The 23629-nt window shown below is 42.5% G+C and overlaps 2 protein-coding genes across 6 annotated transcripts; both read left to right on the top strand.

Moving 5' to 3' along the window:
• The first annotated feature begins 41 nt into the window (after positions 1-41).
• slc44a2 (solute carrier family 44 member 2 (CTL2 blood group)) lies at positions 42-16674 on the top strand. Of its 3 annotated transcripts, none has more exons than XM_069165859.1 (22): positions 42-180; positions 6294-6342; positions 6436-6509; positions 7580-7664; positions 7745-7829; positions 7925-8044; positions 8141-8201; positions 8306-8432; positions 9659-9742; positions 10306-10418; positions 10504-10635; positions 10728-10827; positions 11081-11173; positions 11430-11514; positions 11727-11989; positions 12240-12334; positions 12999-13102; positions 13206-13279; positions 13403-13473; positions 13564-13652; positions 13741-13825; positions 16047-16674. In XM_069165859.1, exons 1-22 carry the CDS (start codon positions 144-146, stop codon positions 16154-16156), a joined length of 2136 nt encoding a protein of 711 aa, XP_069021960.1. In that variant the 5' UTR covers positions 42-143; the 3' UTR covers positions 16157-16674. The 3 variants fall into 3 exon arrangements, with proteins under 3 accessions (XP_069021960.1, XP_069021958.1, XP_069021959.1); XM_069165857.1 differs by lacking the exon at positions 16047-16674 and adding an exon at positions 14085-15625 and having other exon boundaries at positions 43-180; XM_069165858.1 differs by lacking the exons at positions 42-180; positions 16047-16674 and adding exons at positions 4400-4544; positions 14085-15625.
• A 242-nt stretch (positions 16675-16916) lies between these two features.
• On the top strand, positions 16917-22949 carry odad3 (outer dynein arm docking complex subunit 3). 3 transcript variants are annotated; one of them, XM_069165959.1, is made up of 13 exons: positions 16917-17074; positions 17316-17437; positions 17565-17642; positions 17817-18008; positions 18173-18274; positions 19617-19742; positions 19971-20093; positions 20415-20564; positions 20643-20803; positions 21113-21269; positions 21427-21576; positions 22368-22455; positions 22579-22949. In XM_069165959.1, exons 1-13 carry the CDS (start codon positions 16996-16998, stop codon positions 22695-22697), a joined length of 1647 nt encoding a protein of 548 aa, XP_069022060.1. In that variant the 5' UTR covers positions 16917-16995; the 3' UTR covers positions 22698-22949. The 3 variants fall into 3 exon arrangements, with proteins under 3 accessions (XP_069022060.1, XP_069022061.1, XP_069022062.1); XM_069165960.1 differs by lacking the exon at positions 17316-17437 and having other exon boundaries at positions 16986-17074; XM_069165961.1 differs by lacking the exon at positions 17316-17437 and having other exon boundaries at positions 16990-17074; positions 17518-17642.
• Positions 22950-23629: the final 680 nt, after the last annotated feature.

Raw genomic sequence — 23629 nt, forward strand, 5'->3', positions numbered from 1 at the left:
CTCTCTCTCCCCCCCCCCCCCCCCCCCTCACTGGAGCGGTTGGTCACTAGTTATTGACGTTTTTTTTTTCCGCCTCGACATTTCCATGGTAACTGTCCTGTCTGAAGTCTGATCAGCTGCGACGAGCCGAGCAGTGAGCGAGAATGGAGCTGGAGGAGAAAAACCCGGACCCCAAATACGGTAAGAGCGCCTTCGTGCTTCTGCTTTTCTGCCCCGATATTTTATTTTTCTCCAAACGATCGAAGAAATCGAAACAATGACTGCAACGGAAAGATGGGTGTGGACCTCATGGCCTCATGCAGATCAGGAGGCATCCTCTTCCTCCGCAGACCGGCTTGCTTTTCCACATGACGTCATCATCTTTAATATCTGAAAATGTCTTTTAAGTTGTTTTTAATCATTTATTTTACCAGACTAAGTGAATGAAGACCACACGCTGTAAATGGGTGGTTGTGTTTTCTTAGTTGTAGCTTATATTACCGACGAAATACAGCTCCAAATTAAACCAAAACTTAACCTAGTTATTAATTAACCTAATTAAACAGGCTGATAAAGACAATTAGATTGCTCAAAATGAGCCTTGTTTTGATAGACTTAGAATATATTTCATATTTAGGTCATTTTGTACTCAAGGAAAACAAACAAAAAAAACAGGCCAGAAAGATGGAAGAGAGCCCAATATGCATGGATGGTATATTTGATTTATTGTGTCCCCCCCGGGCTGAAAAAGCATTTGGTGTTTTTGTGTGTTGACATGTGGTCCTTTCATTCACAGATGCAAATTCCTCCTCACAAACACAGAAACACATGGGCTTCACAAATGTTAATTGTCTTTGTCAAATGGATTTTCTTTGCATGCACATAATGTGGAAAATGTATTTCCTATATAAGTCAAACCAATGACTCACTGCTGATAATGATGTGTCACACACATTTTCTCCCCCCCCCCCCCCCCCCCCCCCCCCCCCCCCCCCCCCTGCCCACAGCAGCCTGGCGTTGTCTTCTTGTGTCTGAGCCGGGTTGTTGTTCGTATGGACTGTTGAGTCATGAAGTTTTCATAACCAGTGTTATTCTTGCTTTAATACCCCGCGTCGGCGTCGGTACATGAGAGGGTGGTCATTTGGTGGCCGCGGTCTTCGTGCTGGTATTTCACAGGGAAGACAACCGCCAACGCTGCCTTGCTTCTGCCTTGTTTGACAGAGCTCGGTTAAAATGTTAAGTGCAACATCCTCACCAGTCGATCCTGCCGTGCATTTCCTTGTGGCTTTCTTCTTACCATGTAAACAGCTCTTTTTCCTCGACCCCTCCCCCCCCACCCTCCCCTTTAAAAGGTCAAAACCCACTGCCCCTTTTAAACTGGAGATAAAGGTTTATATGATACAAAGGTACAATAAAACTTCCAGCGCACCGGTATTCTTAAGCAACAGCTTTGACTAGCAGAGTTGGACCTGTGAGTTGTCCTCGTTGCTTCATTTTCTCCAGTCTGGGCGGGCGGGCGAGCTGCAGCCTGCACCGCCTGCACCGCCTGCACCACCTGGACCGTGTTCAACCTCGTCTGCTCTTCCCACTCAGCAGACGCAGTCAGAAAGCTCCCGGTCGATATTAAGCTGGCACATGCTCAGATGCATCGTCACATACGTTGCATGTCAGACACCGCAGCTGAATGATTCATCATGATCACTGATTTGGACTTTTAGCTGCTGGTTTGGGGGGAAATCAGACAAACCGTTGCTTTCATTAGCCGAGCAGCCACTGAGGAGGACAGAGATGTGAGCCAGCGGCTGTGAAGTTTTATTTAGCCCTTTTAAAAAGTGACTTTAATGTGTTTTCTTGTTGACTTTAAAGAGTATGGAGGCCAATGACCTCATTAGTGTCTGTAAAAGGGGAGTTTTGTTGAAGTTGTAACAGCAGCGGAGCAGAAATACACACTTCTGTTCTGTACCATAGTCACAGTTAATCAATTAATCATCCTCATCTAAACGCACCTATTGGAAAGATGAGATCGTCAGGAAGAAGAGCGCAGGAGACTAAATATAGTCACGCTATCTCATTGCATGTACAGTCGGTGCGTGTGCACACAAACGTGCACAACCACAGTGGATGCTAACCCATTAAAGTAGGCAGGGAAAAAGATTCATCTAATAACCCTGCAGGGCCCATTAGTGAATCACATCAGTCATGACATCATCACTACCTTTAACACACACACACACACACACACACACACACACACACACACACACACACACACACTTACTCCAGTTTTAGCATTTACATTTCAGTCATTTATTTAAAAGAATATTTTAAGGTTCCACTAAATACTCATGAGATGAGTATAGGTTGGATTATTGGCAGATGTTTTTAACTCCTTATGGACCAGAACAGAGACTCTGGAAGGCCCTGTGGGTTTTTTTCATCCTCTGGGCTCTGAAGAGGTGTTTAATGAGCTGCAGGAACCCGAGATACTCCAATCAGGAAGAATACGTCTGCAACATTTGCACCTTTAAAAATAAAATTAAAAAAACTTAAAGTATCTACATGGTAGATACCAGTGAACTACTACCATATTAAATTGGCTAATTACATAAAAAACAACAAGAGCATTTACAAAATATTTGGCAGCTCGTACACAACAACAATGAGAACAAATCTGCTGGAATGCTTTTCAGGGACAATCAGAGATTGTTTTATGGCAAAGAGCAGCCGGTTTCTCCTCCTAATGGAGCTCCGTCTCGTATTCACAGATGGTGCCACAAATGAAAGGCTGGTGGAAAATCTCTCTCAGTGTTTACCCTCTTCTCTGGAGAGGAAGAGGAAATGGACACGTAAAGTGACGGCAGGGAGACACCAGCAAACCTTTTCACAGTTTTAATAGAAATGCAATCAGTAAAAATGTTTCCAACTGCAGTCGAGTTATTTTATGCAGCTCTTCTTTCATGGTGCAAATTTATACTATAGTTGTCTTTGCGAGAGCTATATGACACTATACTATATAAACAAATTTATATCATAGACATTTCCTTTTAAACATTTCATTTCTTTTCAAAGTCAACCTTTCATTTTTCATACATTACAGTTATTCACCAGTTTTCTGGTTTGAGCATAAACATGAACATAATTGCGTCAATTCAACTGTATAAAAACAGAAACTGAAAGAAAAGTCTTATTTGCGTCAATATTTCCACATGTTTCTTCCTCCTTTTCATGTTCGACAGGCGCTCTTCTAGTGACGTTATCTTCTGCTGCGGTTTAATGGCACTTCAGTGGCGCGTTAGTGGCTCTAAATGTTTATTATGAGGCACTTCAACTCTAATATCTGCGTTTCAGTGAGCATTTTTTGACATCAACTTCAGGGATTTTGTTGCAAAGCCGAACACCAATGAGTGGCTCATCTTTGCCAGGCGTATGTGTATCACTAAACTTTAACTAGGCTGATACTGTGATATTGATAGAAAATGAACAAGACAGTCGTACATTTATTTAAGTTCTTGCTGAGAGTAGACACCAAAAAAACAAAAACTTAAACTACCCATCTCTTGGTCGTATCTCCAAATTTAACACAGAAATATCACAGCAGCGTTGATGTTCTTGTACTCTCAATAAGAAAGCAAACAAGAGCTTTTCTCAAAATGTTCTCAAAACTCCAAGTCTGTTGGGCGCTAACAATACAGATTCTCAAGAGTTACCAGAAATGGCTCGCTCTATGTGATAGATGTGGTCAATAGTTGGTATTGTATTTCATACTATGGCACCCTGTGACTCGGAGGTGGTCATGTGCCACCGGAGAGCGCGTAGGACGGCCTTATCTCAGATGTACATGTGTCAGACACGCACGCCGCATCATAAACAAATCATTGTCCTAACAATGCATGAAAACATTTTCAGAAATCTTTGTCCATTGTTCAAAGTGAAAGCACTTGGAGGGGGTGTGTGCTGTCGAAATGCCGTAACAAGCTGGAAAACGTGGTTTAAAGTCGAAACAGGAAGTGAAGGAAACATCGAGAGGCAATTAATCTTATACAGGTTAAAAAGCGTTTTCTTTATTTCTTAAAGCGTTGAGTTCAGTGCCCTGTTGTGGTTGAGATATCTTTTGGAGGTGAGAGTTCAGTTTCATAATGATTCAGTTGCTTGAGTTGAAGCCTGTAATAACTGTTATGATGCTGCAGTTAAAGACTGTTTTAATTTCAGAGAACAAACTCTGCCTCCTGTGACACGGATCAAACTTTCGCATTTTTAGTCTTTAGTTAATTTTGGCAACAGCAGTTCCTCTCTGTCTGTTCATTTTGAGATCCTCTCTCTTTACTCCCCCGTCAGTGCAGCTGTGATTGCGTTGAGGAGCCCCGGAGGGACCAATGAGAGCCTTTAAATAACACCAGAAAGGAGGAAGTTAAAGGTCGGAGTAGGTGGCAGAACCTCGTGCAGGGAGGAGACTTAAAATATAAAAACATCAACAACACGCAGCAAACTGAGAGGAATCTATAAAACCGAACGCAACACAGACCGAGAAAGAAACGACGACAGAATGACAAAATTTGAAAGAATAGGTAATTATTTTTTTTTATGATAAATAATAATAATCTTGTTTGATTTGAATCAAGCTGGTCACATGGCTCTAAGTTGCTCACGGTTAATTAATTATGATGCTTAATGGACTGCTGTCGTCACATTGTACCTCTGTAAAGTGAAGCCTTTCATTTGTGTCGGCACTGTGGGCAGAATATACGTGTGTGTGTGTGTGTGTGTGTGTGTGTGTGTGTGTGTATGAGCAGACATATTGTCCATAAACACCCTGCAGTTACACCATGGAGCCGGACTCGTGTGCACAGAGCAGTTGAATATGATGAGTGGTTGTGAAGGGTGTGGCCGACGCTCACAGCAATAAGACAGGATGTGTGCTGGTTCTGGCGTCTTGTTGTTTCGCAAGAGGATGTTCAGTAAGTCGAGGAGATTGTGATGAATTCTTCACCCGGCTGAGTTCATATTTTAAAGGATGAGTTCACGAGTATGTTTCGTGTGTGATGTCTCTCCTCGTGCCGTGTCTGAGGCGTTTCCATGGCGGCCGGTGACGTCCACGGGGAGTTCCCACCCGTCACCGGGGAGCCATTTTGTGGGTTGCTAGGCACGACAGTCAGGCAGAAGAATCCTTTTTGTTGGGAAGAAAGTCTTTGTCAATAAATGAAGTCACTCTTCAGTATGCACACTGAAGTGCTCACACATACTACCTTCTTGGTATTGTTGTACACTACTGTTAAAATATGTTTTATTTTAAATGATCTGCAAAAGGACTGGAAACAAATAACATTATGTAAAGATGTATATGAAATGTGCTGACTGTAGAAAGAGGAAATTATCCCATTAAACAGATGTTGTGGTCATACATTGCTTTACCCCGACAACACCAGACAGCTGACTTTTGAACAAGATGTTTTGCTTTTAATTTTAGTACCTTTTAATAGTTCGTTCCAATCGTGTATAAACATTTATATGCCTGACTTGGCACCTTATAGCCCAAAAGCTTCTTTATATATATCTGTCCTTACTCTATTTACAAAAGGGGTCCAGCTTACTGTTATTGTCACTTTCGAAAGTGACGAATCATTTGATCTATAAAATGTCAGAAATGCCCAATAAGTTGCTTGTTTTGTACAATCAAAGGTCCAAAACTCAAAGATACTCCATTTATTATCATTTTAAACAATACAAAATATTCCCAATTGAGAAACAGCAGCTCAGGAATGTGGCATATTTTTGTTTGTTTGTTTATTTTTTGAAAAAGGTTGCCAGTTATTTATTGTTTTTTTCTGCAAATTGATTCATTGACTATTGAACAGTGACATTTTAAAGTATGTAGAGTTTCCGAAATATTTTATTTACTGGTCAACAGCAAGGCCAAAAAATTATTACTTATTATTTAATATTAACTTGAAGTGTGGGTATGTTATGATGTTACAAACATACTATTTTATCCCTCTATCAAAATTCAGTTCTCCAAATCAAAACAAAACAAAAAACTGTTTATCTGCTATAACAAGCAACACTAAAATTAGTTTGATGGTTTTATAATTTGACCATATTGTGTTTGTCAGTATTATAAAAATATTCCTTAATATTGTGACATTGATTTCAGCACTTTTGGTTCAGGGGTTTTCAATCACAAGTGGTTCTCGATCAGCTGAAAGAGTCATTAAAATGAAACCACAGGTTTTTGTTGAACTACCCTTAAAGGCAAACGTTTGAAATTCATTTTATATCCTGAGGCATAATCCAGTATGTTGTGTCTGTTTGTCCTCCAGGGGAGGCCAGGAAGTTTGACCCGAACTTCAAAGGTCCGATCCAGAACAGGTGAGACGTCTGTTTTAATCGCTGCTTGGTTGTTGCCTCCTGCAGTAACTAGCAGACACTGATAACAACATGTTGTCTCTCCTCCTCTCTCAGGGGCTGCACAGACATCCTCTGCTGTATTTTCTTCATCTTGGCCTTGTTGGGCTACTTTTCTGTGGGTATCCTCGGTAAGATTGATCCTCAGTCACTACAACAGCTATACTATCTTTTATTTATGCATTTAGAATTAGTACATGAATTAATCTCTGTACATATTTGCTGTAATCAGGATGATGTCTGAGTTTGTCATCAGTTACCAACGTGTTTCCAAAAAACATACTTTATACTTTATGTTCCCTAAGATGAAGGCTTTACCTAAAACTGGACGCAGTCTTTGGGTCGAAAAAGTAAAAGCCACCGTGCAAGTGTAATACCACAGAGAGCCACTAGGGGCTGCATCCGCAGTTGTTATCCGCACCTCTCACTTCAGTTAACTCCTATTCAAAAAGCGTAAACTCCTGACATGAAATGAAAGGTTAACATTTTTTTTCCACAACTCATTGTGGTGTCACAAGCTAAATACATTACTTGGGGTCAATGTTCCTTCTGAAAATAATCCTTAAGATAATTGGATAGTAGACCTCAAAGAAAGGGGGTGTGCCTGGTTTGATTGACACGCCTGGGGTGCAGTCAGGTTTCTGGTAAAGGTGGGCGGGCAGAGTGTCCTCGGTTCTCGGTCAGATCCGCCCCTCGCCCCTCCCTCTCCTCCAAATATGGTCGTTTCTTCACTTTCATTTCTTTAAAAAAATGAAGCCAGGTGGGTTCAGTCACCGTGTAGCACATCGCGGACATCGACATGTGCGTATGTTATAGACACTAGTTACAATATTTATTCCTTATAGATTAACAATATACAACATAAATAATAAATAAAAATGCCGATCAATAAAGAAGATACACTGTACATTTACTGGAAAAACCTGCATAAAAGAAATTCAGAAACACACTCAGTAATCACCTAAAATCTTTTTGGTGAACTGAAGATTTATTTTCCGTGGGCTTTCACTGAGTATAACTCTGGTACAACACCGAGTGTGTGTTCTCAAGGTTGGAAACTGTTTACATATTTCAGACAGAGCACTTTGTCTGTCTGCTTTCCCGGCCTGTACATTTTCTATTTCATGCCTCCGTCATTAAGAGACTGTTGGAGTGTGATTTTAATGTCATGGTTTTTGTTTTTTTCTTCTTCTTTCTGCAGCGTGGTCTCAGGGTGACCCCAGAAAAGTGATTTATCCCACAGACAGTCGGGGGCAGTTCTGCGGACAGGCCGGGACACCTCTGGCGTAAGTCACCCGACGACATGAACAACCGCACGGTACAATACAGGAGTGATAATAGCTTCGTTTTCACTGTCACACAACAGGAAGAAACCTTTTCTGTTCTACTTCAACATCCTGAAGTGTGCCAGTCCTCTGGTGCTGCTGGAGTTCCAGTGTCCCACCACGCAGGTCGGAAAAACAACATCCACAGTCGTCCTGTGATTATTTCTGCCCATTCAAACCACCGAGTTAACTGTCAGGACTGTATGTGATCATGTGTCCAGTTGTGTGTGGAGAGCTGTCCCGGACGGCATCTGACGTTGGTGAAAGCCAAGTTAGGCAACACAGAGGACCATGAATACTACAGCAAGTACTGCAAGGACGGAGTGGACTTTACCAAATTGGTAAACATTCAAATATTTATATTATTTACGTTCTATACGTGTGAAATGTACAATTTGATGGAAACCTTCATTCAAGGTGGTTTTACGTGATTTCAGAGTCCTCCTGAGATCCTGCGGGAGGGCTTGTGTCCTGCGATGCTGATCCCCAGTAAAGCCTGTAAGTGAGACCCCGATTCCCTGAACTCACTTCATTTTTCTGTGTCTGTTGATCTGTTCTTTCTGTACAACCCTGAAACTAATAAAACTCATCCCCTTTCACAGTCACACGCCGCTGCCTTCCTGCCCTGGAGACGATGAAAGGCGGCGTGGTGGTGGTGGGCAACGAGACCACATTGGACGGCGGGATGGGCGTCAGTGTCAATGCCACCGATCTGCTGGAGGCATCGAAGTGAGTCATTTACATTAAACAGCCGGAAATCGTTTCACATATTCATAATTCTGTAAATCACAAAAAAACAAAAAACAATCTCATTAAATGTGAGAAATTATTTAGATAAATCAACATTTTTATAAAATGTATGATGGGAAATTCATTTTTTGCGTTGCTAGTTTTATGAATTGGTTGATTATCATTGTCAACAAAATACCTGCAGGTGTGACGACAAGCAGTTTAAAAGTGGATATTTGTCTTGAATAGATTTATAAAAAGCTATCCTGACTTTCAGCCCTTCAGGAAGTGCTGTTGAGATGTCACACATCATGCACATCCTCCTCCGATCTCACCACAGTGACTTTTGGCTCTATAAAGGACTCGGCTCTGTAGGCGGATGTATGTTTGTTGCAGCCTGATGACTTTGCTCTGTTTGTTTTCACCTTGAAGGATCTTTATGTCAGCGTTTCTCTTCTGCCGGCGTCCTCCCACTGCAGCAGTGTGCATTACTCTCTGTTTGTTATGAGTTATGAGGTGTACTTCCTGTTACGGTGTAGTGTTACAGCTGCAGCATCCCAGGGCTGGTTCAAGTCAAATGGCATTTGTCAAGTTAATTTCAAGCATGGTATAAATTATTACCAGAATGAGTTGGAAATGTTTTTTTGATCCATGACAAGTTCCAAATTAAACATTTCTGCTGTAATTCCATTCAGTTAACATTGAAAACAGATTCTGTTTTTATTTACGCACATAAATTTATGTATGCTAATTATTTCAGTTGGTAACAGTTAAACTTGTTTTCTTAATTTACTGACAAAAAGTTTGTCAGACAACTAATAAACGGAGTAAATTCTTTAGTTACTGTTACAAGAGGTCACACAGTGATGCTGCAGCAGTATTCAGTGTAATATATGATTTAAAAAAATGTCTCCTGGCTAAAGGTAAATCAGGAGGAAACAGCTGGTTCAGCCACCAGTTATTGTCTCAGCCAGCAGCTGTACAGGCTTCTCAGTTATCACACAACCACAATGAAAAAGTAAAAAAGACAAAAAACAAACTCAAGGAGGTTAAAATAGTGTAAAACACTGTTATATGCAGTTTTAACCTCTGTATATATCTTTTAGTTTTTAATGTGTTCAGTTACATATTACCAATTGTGACTTCTCCGAAAGAGTATCGAGGCTCCACATAATATCTACCATTGTTATGATGATTGTTTTGAACCTCTTTTCTTGTTGTTGCAGGAAGTCTAATGTGGTTGTCGAAGCTCGTCAGGTCGCCATGAGAATCTTCGAGGACTACACTCAGTCTTGGCACTGGATATTGCTGTAAGTCTGCTCGACTGTTTCAGCGACAGATCGAGTGATGAATATGACACCTCAAGTACAACACTAGACAACAATGAACTGGTTCAAACTTGGTTCAAAGTTGACTCTTTTAACTGGTTTGGACACACATAGTTAGAATGGCTTAAAATGTTTTTATGTGGTATCTGAAAAAGCATCTGAATGTTTAAAGCTGAGTTTAACTAACTGATGATGTGAAACCAGAAAAAATGCGTGACATCAATCATCTGATCCAACTTGGTATCACACCAAACCGGGTAACACACCAGTCAGAAGACGGCGCGTCGGTGTCCCAGTTTCTCTTTCCTTGGGTGTGAGAAACCATGTGGTCACGTCTAGGAAGACAAAACTGCTTGGCTAGAAAAAAAGATTTATTTAAAGGAGTCAACATCACTTCTTCTTTTTTTGGACTCGAACTTGAGTTTCTGGGGTGAAAGTCCGGTGTGACGTGTGTCACACTGCTGCCTGCTAGTGGACTGTCAGATGTGATGCTGGACTGTCTAATCGCTGCTCTATAACATGTTTGGTGCGTCCGTCCTCCCCAGCGGTCTGGTGATAGCCATGCTCGTCAGCATGGTCTTCATCGTCCTGCTGCGGTTCCTGGCTGGCATCATGATCTGGATCATGATTATTCTGGTCATCCTCGTCATCGGATATGGTAAAGTCCTTACAGCTTCTGACGACGACGAAGCCGCAGTCTCCTCCGCTTTCATTGACGTGTCAATAAACGGGACTCCTTTCAGGTGTTTTCCACTGCTACATGGAGTATGCCAGTCTGAATGAACAGCCCGGCGCCGACGTCACCATCCGTGATCTGGGCCTGCAGACGGACTTCTCTGTCTACCTGCAGGTCAAACAGACCTGGCTGGCCTTCAGTAAGCACAAACTGCACTTTCCCCCGGTGATATGTGACTCTGTGTGAGGTGTTGATGGATCCTGTTAATGTGCTGCGTTCACTGTCATGCAGTGATCATCCTGATTATCGTGGAGGTCATCATCATCCTGCTCCTCATCTTCCTCAGGAAGAGGATCCTGATTGCCATCGCCCTCATCAAAGAGGCCAGCAGGTCAGTCTGGCCCGCTCGTTTATTCCAGAATATTACTTTATCCCTCAAATCTATGAAGCATTTTAGAGTCCTTTAGCACATTGTTTTGGTTTTACAGCCAAAATGTCTTTTGCTCTCTAACGTCGGTATCTTTCTCGAAAAGTCGAGTATCGGTCGGGATTCAACTTGAACATCACTGTAAGAGAGAGAAACCTAAACTTTTATATCTAAACTTGTTCACATGATGTCCACGATGGCTGTTTTTCTTTCTCAGAGCTGTCGGCCACATCATGTCAGCGTTGCTCTACCCACTGCTCACCTTCACCCTCCTGGCTGTGGTGATCGCCTACTGGGCCATCACTGCTGTGTATCCTTTCATTTGTCTGAAATGATCAAAGAAGAGAAGTGAGAAATTAAAGATCATGTAAACGGGGATATGAATGACCATCTTTAACTGTAAATACAATAAATAAAGTATCCTGATCAAAGTCAGGATGAGACACAAACCAGGATATGAAAATAAGATATGTGAAAATGTAACACACTCACTGTAGCAGGTGGAGCATTTTGTGACCTTTTCAAAGACCTCCTCCACTTGTCGTCTCCTTGACCGCTCCGACCAGCTTTTTGTCCACATCTAATGAGCAGGTGTACAAAGTGTTCAACAACTCCATCTGTAATTTCTCACGAAACACCTGCAACCCAAAGGTATGTCTCAAAATGTCACCGTCGCATGAAATGAACTCTCTAAAGATGTGTTTTAGGTGACAAATTAAAATATTTGATGCTTTAAGGGGAAGAAACCCATAAAGAGAGTTTAACTGTGTTGCGTTTTATTTGGACATCATCACAGATCAACGTGTGAAAACTAAATCTCCAGTGATCTCACAGTTTGTCTCTTTTCCTCCGTCTCTCTGCAGACATTCAACACCTCCAATGTTTTAGCTGAGTGTCCGGACGCAGAGTGTCTGTTCGCCTTCTACGGCGGTGAGACGATCTACCACAAATACCTCATCTTGTTCCAGTTCTACAACGTCTTCCTCTTCTTCTGGTGCGCCAACTTCGTGACGGCCATGGGCCAGGTCACTCTGTCGGGGGCCTTCGCCTCGTATTACTGGGCCTTCAAGAAGCCCGAGGACATCCCGGCCTACCCCATTTTCTCCTCTCTGGGACGGGCACTCAGGTTGGACAACAGACTTTTAATACAGATTCTTTATATGTGTGTGTGTAACTGGACTTTATTGTACAATGAATGGAATATTCTCTGCTACTATATGTAGTAGATTGTGCAGTTTATTGCAGCAGGTGCACAAAGCTGGCAGGATTTTGAAGGAAGAGGGTTATTATCTCCAGTCAGTGGGGGGGGTCGCTCCACCCGTGTGACCGGGCAGTGAGTGTGTGATGCTCACAGTCTGTTTCCTCCTCCCAAACAGATACCACACCGGCTCCTTGGCGTTTGGCTCTCTGATCCTGTCTCTGGTCCAGGTCATCAGGGTCCTCCTGGAGTACCTGGATCACAAGTTAAAAGGTCAGATGATGTCATGCTTGAACTAAATGCACCTGGGTGTTGACTGTTTATCATTATAATATACGCCGATTAGCCACAACATTAAAACTACTGACAGATGAATAAGAATTCATAATTCACTATAATCCTTCATAAGGATTATTATGTAAAATTTGTATTGAATTGGATGTGTTGATTTATTTGAATGGTCATTTTGGAGACTGTAGTTTGTGTTGCTGCTAAACTGTGGTGGGTTATATACTAAGAGATGTTCTTAATATTTTGTGAACCCAACTCTTTCCCTTGTAGAAAAAAACATGTTTGTTTCCCAAATTTTCCACGAGACACATGTGATTACATGTATGACACATGTTTACCCCATGTTGCCACATATGATAACATGGGAACATTTGTGAAAAAGTTTTCATGAACTTCACAAAAAAAAACTTTCCGAATCCACATTTCCCATAAGAAAAACACGTTTCACATATGAACTGAGTTTTTGCACGTGAAACTCGTGTTGTTGTTTTTTGTCGGGTTTAAAAGGAAGGAACAAAATAACTGAACATGAAGATTACGGTCCTTATGTCAGGAGTATTTATTGCTTTATCAAAGATTGTGGTTGTGTACGTGTAAAACTGTGAATCTCGGTTCTCTCATCTTCCTTCCTGCTTCTGTCCTTCAGGCGCTCAGAACAAGTTTGCAAAATTCCTGCTGAGGTGCATGAAGTGCTGCTTCTGGTGTCTGGAGAAATGCATCAAGTTCCTGAACAGAAATGCTTACATCATGGTGAGTGCTCGTAACTGGATATTGACAACTTGCCACATGTTCTGTCTTGTCAGCTTTAAAAGAGGTTCAATTGTCTTTCTCTTTTTTCCTTTTTTTTCCTCAGATTGCAATCTATGGAAAAAGCTTCTGTTCCTCGGCTCGAGATGCCTTCTTCCTTCTTATGAGGAACATTGTCAGGTAGGATTTCCTTATGAAGAGACATTTATTGACTATATTAGTTTTTAGCTGATACACAACTATTTTTAGCCCACTTTAACTTGATGCACTCTCATATTCTGCTCTGTCCCCATTTCATCCCAGGGTGGCTGTTTTAGACAAAGTGACTGACTTCCTGCTGTTTCTTGGGAAGCTCCTTATTGTTGGAATTGTTGGTAAGGGAGGTTTTTTATTTATAGATCTGAACACTGTCTGGCTTCCAAGTTTAAATCCACTAATTCACTTTTGTTTTTTCCTTTGTTTAGGGATTTTCTCTTTCTTCTTCTTCTCTGGGAGAATCAAAGCTGTCGAGGAGGCTGCACCATCTCTCAACTACTACTGGGTGCCAATACTGGTGGGAACAGTTATATTTATGTGATTTGATCCTCAGCTTTGAGCTCACCTGTGAGCATTTGATGACATATGTGCCTTTGTCCTCGTAGACAGTGGTAGTGGGATCCTACCTCATCGCCCATGGCTTCTTCAGCGTGTACGCCATGTGTGTGGACACACTCTTCCTCTGCTTCTGTGAGTAATTTTTCATTCAGTAGACAGCCGGGTCTCCTCCCTTCTTCCTGTTTACGAGCTGCCATGAAAGTGTCTGCGGCCGAGCTGCTGGTTTCTTCTTCTTCCTGCCGTGTTTCTGACTCTTATTCTCTTTTGTCTCGTTTCTCCCATTAATTTCACTTCACTTTTATTTCCACACATTCCCTCTCTGTTATGTTTTCCCCTTGATTTTCCATTAACCCGAATCAAAAATACGACCCCCCCGCCCTATGCTCAAAAGGCGAAGACTTGGAGAGAAATGACGGCTCCTCCGAGAGGCCCTACTTCATGTCCCCCGAGCTGCACGAGATCCTCTCCAAGACGAAGAGGCCGGAGGAAGATCGCGACGGCGTCGAGCCGGTGGACGCCGACAAACAAGTGGACGAGGTGAAACTCGAGGAGGAGACGCCTCTTCAGCAGCAGGAGGACGGAGAGATCCAGCTGAAACAGCAGGTGGTGGTGAAGCAGGACAACGACGAGGAGAAGCCTCTGCAGAACAAGACGGATGCCGAAGAGCCGAAAGAGGAGAAGACGGAGAAGACGGAGGAGCCGAGTGTCGGTCGGGCCGAGGAGACCGAAAAGAAAGAAGAACCGGAGGTGAAGGAGGCAGAAGAAAAGCAGGAGTTGAAAACGGAGGAAAAGATGGAGGAGGCGTCGGCTGCAGCCGTGGAGGCAGAGAAAGAGGAGAGAGATGAAAAGGCCGAGAAAAAGGAAGATAACCCTCCGACTGCACCACAGGAGTAGATGTTTTAAATCAAGTGAGGCTCCGTAAACCTCATACAGCATAACGAATGAAAGATGTGTATCTACAACTTTGTGACATGGACCTGTTCAATGTACGGCATACGACAAGCTAACATTTCAGATCGCCTTGCAATGTGAAGCGGAGTGAGGTCGGAGAAAGGTCGACGTGAAGGTCGAAGCAGGTCAAAAAGCCCAGTGCATCTCTGTAGCTTGGAGAAAAAACAAAAAAAAACGAAAAAAAAAAAAAACGCTCTCTCGTGTTGGTTTTAGAACAGTGTTGGTTTTTTTATATCGTGAAGATCTGTAGAAAACATTGTGAGTGTTGAACCTGTGCCTGATTACTGTCACTAATATTTGTTGTCTTAATCCTGTTGACCGGATGCACTACAGACCCACTCAAGCACCATGTTTACAGTCACAACATGTCAACCGATGGTGAATCTCCTTCACTGTTTACAATAATACCAGCTGACGCCAAAACGTTACAGACATATTTGATAGATACTGTATGGATAATGGATCTGTTTTTTGTTTTGGTGTTTTCCTATGGAACTCGTGTGTATACAGTAGTGTACCGACTATTATGTATTTTTTGGGCTTCAGTCTCGTAGAGATCCGAACACAAGACGGGATCCCACATATTGTATTGCCACCTACTTGCCTTGGTATTTCGGATTGGCGTACTGTAAGTGCTGTGATTGTGTCGCCATGAATGATGCAGCCGTCATGACCTCTCAGACTCTGGACGGACCCCCACCCCCACCCTCACACCCCACCCGTCCCCTCCACCTCCCTCTCCTCCTCCTTGTCTCTCTTTCTCTCTCTCTCTCTCTTAAGTGCTGCATGGTATATTGACTTTGGCCTTCTGAATGCTCGCAACTAACAATCTAAGTAAGTCTCTGGATGCTTTTTGTAACTTTTTCTTCTCCTTTGTCTAATTGTGGAAAGTTGATTTGTTTTTGTTTTTTTCACTAAAACTACTGATGACATTCCATGTTTATTGGATGTAAATCTCTAATTAAAGGTGATTGTATTTAATGGTGGTAGTTCTGTTATGGGTAAACACGCGACTCTCAAGGTTGTTTGGAAGCAGGTGAGTTTTCATGTCAAAGTTTTCTCCAACAATTTTACAAATTAAATCAACTTATCATGAAGGATGTTTTTGATAACAGTTTTATAATGTCCTCTGTAGCCCTGGTGGAGCTTTTTTTTTTAAGGCGTTGAGTAATCTCAAATTGGGCTGGTATTTGCAGATATAAAAGGAAAACAAAATTCAGACAAATTAAAGCATTTTCTGTAACATAAATGTGCTTCTTATCTCCACCTTTTCCCACTTTAATCGTCATGATCCCTCAGACAGATAATGCGTAAATACGATCAAATTAAATCACTAGTTCAGTGTTGACATGCTGCAGGAAAAAAAAGTGTTGTTACTCAACTGTCTCTGTCCGTGTCACAGTGGAGGACCTGGAGCGCAACGACGGATCATCAGAGCGGCCGTATTTCATGCCACAGAGTCTGCTCAATGTGCTGAAGACGCACAATGAAGAGCCCAAATCTGTGGACTGAGTCACAGCATGTGTGTGTACATAACAGTGCCATTTCTTTTGATGTACAGTATGTTTGTGTCTTGCTGTCAAATGGGATTATTTTTTGTTTTCTGTGATATTACTCATACTTTTGTATTTTGTTACAAATGACATGTACTTACAAGGCTGATTGTTATTACAGAAGGAATACAGGAGTTACAGATGATAAATGTAGTTAATTTAAACGACAGTGTGCCTTAAGAATTAATGCTTTCGATGTCTTTGTGCATTTTGATATTTTTTGGATCTTACACTGTCATACAGTTTGTATAAAAGCTTTTGAAGGGTCCAGTTTATAGCAGATGGAGTAAAGCTGTGCTTTATCAGTTTAACTTAGTTATTGTACATTGTTTGAAATTCATTTACCAATTAAAAGTTGCTAAACTAAAACTGTGCCATGAAATAACCTATGTTGTGATTTGGCACTGTATAAATAAAATTGAATTGAATTGAATTAAGTTAAACTGCAGGAGATTAAAAGCTTTATTTGACACCGAGGGCCTGAGCATTGTGTCATTGACTAAATGTATTTAGTTATTTTTCACCACAAAACTTTATTTCTTAACTACAAACAAACGTTGTTTTCCACGTTATCATAGTTTTCATGAAAAGTGATGTTATAGAGATCTGTGCAGTTTGCTTCCAGACAGCTGCTGGGCCCACGTGTACATGTTGCTAGGCAACACTGTGGCCCATGTGTACATGTTGCTAGGCAACACTGCGGCCGAGCAGACGTCCTCGGTCGGGCTGAAGCGGGATGGTGCCGTTGTTTCTGGTTTTTATTCGTTGATTGTGTGCGATAGTGACGCAGCACACAAAATGGCATTCAGCGCCGACACGATTAAACCTCCGCTGCACGAGCAGATAGCGGAGCTGCAGCGGAAAATCCAGCTCCTGGGTGAGTTTGTATGAAAGTGAGGTTGTTATCAGTTCATGCTTAAAGGACGTCGCTGTGATTCACTGATAGATGACGTGATCAGCAGCTACGTCACTTTTTTATTTTTTAAAATTTTAACTAAACTTTCCATTGACGTTACATAAATTGAATAGAAGACTTTGCACGGCAAACATTAGCAAATGATGGCGGAGTCGCCTGCTGTGGTGTTCATATCGGTGTGGTGACTGGATGTGTCCACTAGAGGGCGACAGAACTGCGTACTATGAGAGTTCTCAGACCACCATGAAGAACAACAGAGAGTCCATCCGCCAGCTGAGGCAGGAGACCAAGAAGCTGTACAAGAACCTGTATGAAGCTAATGCTGTAGGTCACGTGTTGTCCCCCCCCCCCTCTCTCTCTCTCTGCTCTTTTATTTTTGTGTCCTCATTTATCTCAATCAAAAGACTTTAAACATCGCAGTTACAACCTCGTCCACTTTGGCGTCTCTTAGGGTGATGAAGACATCATCAAAACGGCATTTCACGACAGAGGCCTGGAGAAGGATGTGTACCGCAACATGTCAGGAAAAGTGAGCGGTTTAATAAACATAGCTCAACTGTTTTTGATATATAAAAAAAACAACAACCAAATATTTCCAGTCTATTTTAACTTTCTAGTGTCATTAATAATAATAATAATAATAATTTCAGACTACTTGCAAGGATGCATCTCTCCTTGTCTGTGTCACTGCCTTTTCTCTCAGGCGGCCCTCACAACTCTGGACCAGAGGGTGCTGTCCAGGGCGAAGCGTCTCAACGCCCTGAAACACACGACGCAGACCCACCAGCGCCACCTCAGAGAGCTGAAGATCGAGTACCAGAGGACGAATCCCGGTCGCAGCAGCGGAGCAGCGTCTGCTGATGCTCGCACACGCAAAAAAGAGGAGAATGCCATGGTAGTTACCCACCTGAGTCCTGAAGATATCAAACATATACTGACAGACAAGTGGACACGGAGATAAACAGCTGTGTGACCAATGAGGTGTGTGTGTGTGTGTGTGTGTGTGTGTGTGTGTGTGTGTGTGTGTGTGTGTGTGTGTGTGTGTGTGTGTGTGTCCAGCGTCTGCGTGCGCTGGAGAACAGCTTGGAGAAAACCCAGTTTAAGTGCAAGGAGGCTGAGAAGATCATGGCTAACTATCTGGGACTCAAAAGTCAGTTGCAGGTTCGTCCCACATGCACATGTTTATTTTTTTTTTTTTTTGTTTGGGCCTGTTTGGCTCCACATGCTGCTTTGCTCCACTCACACACTTATACCTTCACACCACAGATATTTCTTATGGTGGACATCCAGCCTGCAGGCACACTTAAAAAAAAACACTTTTTTTTTTTTTTGTACCTATGTGGAGACTCGTGTGGTTACCGTGGCAACAGCAATTGCAGTAAATAGATCTGCCAACACTCCCTGAGGAGCCACTTTTGTCAGAAATACACCAGAAGAGAAGCTGATGTGTGTGTTGGCACTTTGAATCCAGGGCAGGAGAAGGTGGATTCTGCTTCTAACAATGTAAAATACCATTATATAAAGGTGATTACAGGATGTGAATGCATTGAATTTCTAATTCGGATAATTAAAAAAAAACATAAATACTGACATAAAAATCTTAAGGATTGCACCATTACATTTTCTCTTTTTTTTAGGGCCCGAGCACCAATGGTGCGGAAGCTCTATTGTTATCCAAGCGATTATTATGATTCTCCGTAAACAACTGCATCTTCGGAGGCTTTATCGTATTCAAAAACTCCTGAAAGTTGGTACACCCGTCTCTCCCGGCGAAAAATTTCATATTTTAGTGGAGTTGCGAGTGGGCGTGGCCCACTTTCGAAATTCGGTGGACATGTGTATCACACCTAGACGTACAAAAAAGTTACATTGCACCATTACGTCAACTCAACAGGAAGTCTGCCATTTTTAATTTAGTCGCCATTTTTGGCGATTCGCACATGTTGCACTTTAACAAACTCCTCCTTCAGATTTTGTTGGACCGACTTGAAATTTAGTCTGTGCCCTCTTAACATGTTTGGGATTAAAAGTTATCATAAGAATTAATTTTCGTCGATCGGTGTGCCCGTGGCGTGGCGGCCAAAAAGTGACCCAAATGTCATACTATGGCATGTTGTCCAAAATATGATATAAAAGTCATATTATAGCATGTCGTCCAAAAAGTGACACAAAAATGACTTTTAGGTCACTTTTTGCTGTAGTATAACTTTTTTTTTCATAATTTGGACGACATGCTATAGTACGATTTAAAAAAAAAAAAAATCGTTACAGAAGGGGGAATCAAACCCCCAAACCTTTTACTGAGAGGCAGCAGTGTTGACCACCGTATCGTAAGTCGGGAAGCTGCGAGGTCCCAAATATCACTGCAAGCAGTTTTAATTTGAAATGTTATCGTGCTAGTGCATATATTGTTCAGATTAGAATGTAAATCCTCGATCACAGCAACCTCTCTCACTCCATATTTCCTGTTCTCGCTCTCTTTTCCACCTTTTCACCGCTCCAGGACGAGAGTCTGACTTTCCAGGGTCAGATGGACATTCTGGAGGCAGAAATCCTGAAGTGCAGAGAGGAGCTTCACCACCTGCAGGCCATGAACAACAATGCTCAGCTCTCCAAGGAAGCTTTGAAGGTGACCTGCAGCCTCCTCGGCCATGAGTTCACAACACGCATTCTTGATGATCTCATACAGAAACATTAGCCTACTTTATCCCTCTACAATATGGAGACAGTATTTGAGTGAGGGTGTCATGTCTGTCCACATAATGCCTCCAACATGGTTTAAATTACAGGGAAAAAAAATCTGCTGTCAGACTCACGTTTTGTTTCCCACCCATCTTCCCTTGTTTCTCCTCCTCAGGCCGAGTTACAGCAGCAGGAGGAGCTGCTGTACAAGGAGCGTAAAGAGAGAGAGCACATCATAGCAAGTTACAGGAAAAAGGTCGAGGAGCGCAAAGCTCAGGGTGACAAAATCGATAAAAGGGTGAGATACATAACGGTCACACATAGAGTGGAAGAAAGTCATTTTGGGGATATAGTTTTAGTTTGATCCTCTTCCTCCTTTTGGTCGCCTGTCCTACGGTTTCTCAGAAGTAGTCAGCAGGTTTAGAAAAGGGAAGGAAGGAGTGTCTAAAAACTGGGCTCGTATTTTTGGACAATCCTTCTGGGACACATCGGTTGTACATGAGACGTGCGACGCCTTCTCACTCGCCTCCACAGAATCTCATCTGAATTGATTCAAAGCGAGGTTTCGAGTGAACGTGAGTAATGTTCACATTTTGGAGCGGTTGTAAACTTCCCGCAGGCCCAGAGATCCACGACGCAGCCGGATGAGCTGAGCAGCGAGGCCCAGCACAGCACCACCAGGATGGCAGGCGAAGAGGAGAAAGCCATTTCCACCTTCGAGGAGGCCTTCAGACGCATCAAGGAGGCCACCGCGGTCACAAACATCGAGGTAGCTCAGCGTGTGAGAGGACTGCACCTGTTACCGTACTGAAGTGTGGCTGCTGTTTATCGTGTGTTTTGTGTGCAGGAGATAGCAGAGCGCTTCATCTCTCAGAAGGAGATGCACCAACATCTGGAGAAGCTGAAGGCGGCGAATGAGGAGGTGCTGCTGCAGCTGAAGGAGCAGAAGGAGCTCCTGAAGCAGCAGTTTGAGGAGATGAAGTACTCCGGGGAGGCCCAACTCTCCAGGTGAGACTCACATGTGACCCCTGAATGAGACAGCGACCGTCCTGATGCGTACTTGGAGGACCATATAGAAGTTTCAGTTTAACGTGTCTGTGTGTCCGTATGCTTGTGTGAGTGATTTCTGTTTCTCCCTCCTCCTCCTCTCTTTTGCACATTTAAATGGTGTTCAAATGTTGGCATCATTGAATTGACTTCCCTTCTGACGCACTGAGCTGGCCAGCGTCCAACCAGCATCCAAACACATATAAATGGAGGCTCACGAACGAGAGCTTATTCTCAAGCTTCTCCTCTTCCTCTGCTGGTTTTCATTAGCGACCAGCAGATGCTGGAGGAGCGTGAACAGCAGCTGCAGGCTCAGCAGCAGACGTGTGACGCAGCCAAAAAGCGCCTGAATTGGCTTTCTAAAACCATCTGTACCGTTCGAGCCGGAGTGGAGCATCTGGCAGACAAACTGCAACACATCCCACTGGTAAACACAGATTACACAACCTCAGAGGAGCACTTCTCCGTTCCTTCTCATTCCTGATATCTAGAAATGTTCTTTTCCTCCTTCAAAACCAATCTTTGGGTTTCATTCCTTTTTTCCTCAATGTTTCTGTTGACAGCTTCTTCCTTTCTCCTTCCAGAGTGAGGGCACAGTTCCTGAAGTGCTTCCAGACTCTGATCAGTCCGTTTTGGAGCTGATGACCCAGTGTGAGCTGAAACTACAGATACTGTACGACGAGCTTCTAGGGAAGGATCATGCTGCTATTATGAAGGAGATGGAGGAAGAGGAGGTGAGATTTAAAAGCTCTACGAACTCTCAGGCGGCGTTGCGGGGGTTTAAAATACAGGTTCTGGTTCTGGATGGGATGTAGAAGGGATTTTCATTTGCAGAGGAAATCCCTGTAAATGTATGCAGTAGGTTTTTCGTACAGTTTGAGTTCCAGGAGTGGGGGAGACCATTAGATGAATCACACTGTACACAGAAGGTTCACATGGTCAGCACGACTCACCGACCACAGAGAAAGTGTTTGGGAACATCTCCAAAAGAAACAGCCTCGTTTGCTTGATGGGTTCTGTAGAAATTTGCTTGATTGTCGTCTTTATTCAATCGTTACCTGAAAGGAGAAATGTGAGGTCAGCCTGATCATCTGTAGATACACACAAACATCTCAACACTAGGTTGACCATTTCTGACATGATAAAACTGATCAAATAAATGTTAGTGGGTTGTATTATAGATTCTGTAGTTGTTTCAAAAATTAAAATTCTTAAAGTGGTCTAAAGTTAATTTAACTTCCTTTTCATTGAGAAATTGTAGATAGAAGTGAAATCCAGTTAAAACTTTAAAGGTCCAGCAACAAAATCAACAGACTAAGATTCCAAAATCACACTTTCAGCATGAAAAGACCCACAAAAAAAGCAGATGTAATGGAAATTGGGACTTTCAGGATTAATTATATTAAAATAAATAAATAAATAAATAAAATAAAATAAAAAAAAATATATATATATATATATATATGTTTTCCTGGTGGGAGTCTTTAACTGTTTGCTTTGTGTGACTTTATGTTTTTCTGAGCAGTTTTTTTTCAAGATTGAGGGAAAACTGCCAGAGTACAACACCCGAGTCAGAATACCCGAGGATCCGACGCTGGACTTCTCCAACGACGGTGAGCTGTAACACACACACACACACACACACACACACACACACACACACACACACACACACACACACACACACACACACACAGAGTCTCAGTTTGTCTTTATTTCACTGTTTTGTGTCGCAGAGGACGAGAGTGAGGAGGACGAGGGTGACATCATCTCACGAGAGGCACTCAAGCGTCAGTCGCAGGTGATCATCGACTCGAGGTCCAAGAAGAAGCAGTGGAAGAAGGCAATGTTCTGATCCAACAGCTCGGTGTCGGGAGGAAAGACAAACAAATGCTCCAAATCATAAACTAACAAATAATCTATAATAACCTGAATGATTTGCGATGAACTCTCACCTCTATAATTATTAGTGTGTTTCAGTAAATTGTTTGCAGAAAATACAAATATCTTTAGATATGTTGTGAGATGAGCACAATTTAATAGTTCTGGGATGAACTGATGTATTCATGTCTTTTCTTACTGTATAAATGATTTGGTTTCAACAACAGTGAAGTTCTCCGCCAGGTCTCTTTGTCTGCAATACTTGTGTCTCCTCCTCTTTTTCCACAGTTCAGATTTTGGCCTCTTCATCACAGAAAAACAATCAAAACTTTTCTTTCCTTTTTGTTCCTTTCACCATGAATGGGTGTGTCGTATGTAGGAGAACTTAGTCCCTCGTCCCCAAAGGCTTCCTCTCTGAATACACTGTGAATGTTTTGGGTTTTATCTTACAGACTTTCTGCCCTGCAGCCTGCAGCGTGCTGAAAGCCAACACGTATGACCAATCCAGCCTTTATTCGTAGTTTAGTCACATTAAACTAAAGACGCTCGTGATTTGTCCCAGAACAGGATAGCTGCACGGGAAACCTCCCATTCGAAGACTCGAGCACCCACACCTGAACTATTCCTGCTACGTTAGGCATCTCGCGGTCCCACCTCTCTACTCAAACACCTTGTGTTTGTTGGAGCCTACTCTTGGGTGTCAAGTGGTTTGCTTTGGTCGACGCCTGAGTTGCTGGCACAACAATAAATCCTCTTTCCAGAACGTCAGAGGATGACCTCAGAGACTTTGTGCAGGTATTAGGTTTTCTTTTGTGTGTTTAAGGATATAATAGAATAAGGGCAGCAGGGATGTAACATCATCTGCAGGAGCTTCATGTCCACTTCATTTTCTGAATTTAGTTTTTC

Source organism: Embiotoca jacksoni, unplaced genomic scaffold (assembly GCF_022577435.1).
Source record: "Embiotoca jacksoni isolate LCO1_2020_lvr unplaced genomic scaffold, fEmbJac1.0.p SCAF_36, whole genome shotgun sequence".
Lineage (NCBI taxonomy): Eukaryota > Metazoa > Chordata > Actinopteri > Embiotocidae > Embiotoca > Embiotoca jacksoni.

What these genes read in the sequence shown, in the direction of transcription:
- slc44a2 (XM_069165857.1), top strand. Translation starts at nt 144, where the DNA reads ATGGAGCTGGAGGAGAAAAACCCGGACCCCAAATACG. An exon ending in GCTGATCCCCAGTAAAGCCT is followed by an intron (nt 8,202 to 8,305) that starts GTAAGTGAGACC and finishes CCCCTTTCACAG; the next exon opens with TCACACGCCGCTGCCTTCCT. An exon ending in ACTACTGGGTGCCAATACTG is followed by an intron (nt 13,653 to 13,740) that starts GTGGGAACAGTT and finishes TTGTCCTCGTAG; the next exon opens with ACAGTGGTAGTGGGATCCTA.
- odad3 (XM_069165959.1), top strand. Translation starts at nt 16,996, where the DNA reads ATGGCATTCAGCGCCGACACGATTAAACCTCCGCTGCACGAGCAGATA. An exon ending in AAAAAGAGGAGAATGCCATG is followed by an intron (nt 18,009 to 18,172) that starts GTAGTTACCCAC and finishes GTGTGTGTCCAG; the next exon opens with CGTCTGCGTGCGCTGGAGAA. An exon ending in GGGGAGGCCCAACTCTCCAG is followed by an intron (nt 20,804 to 21,112) that starts GTGAGACTCACA and finishes GGTTTTCATTAG; the next exon opens with CGACCAGCAGATGCTGGAGG.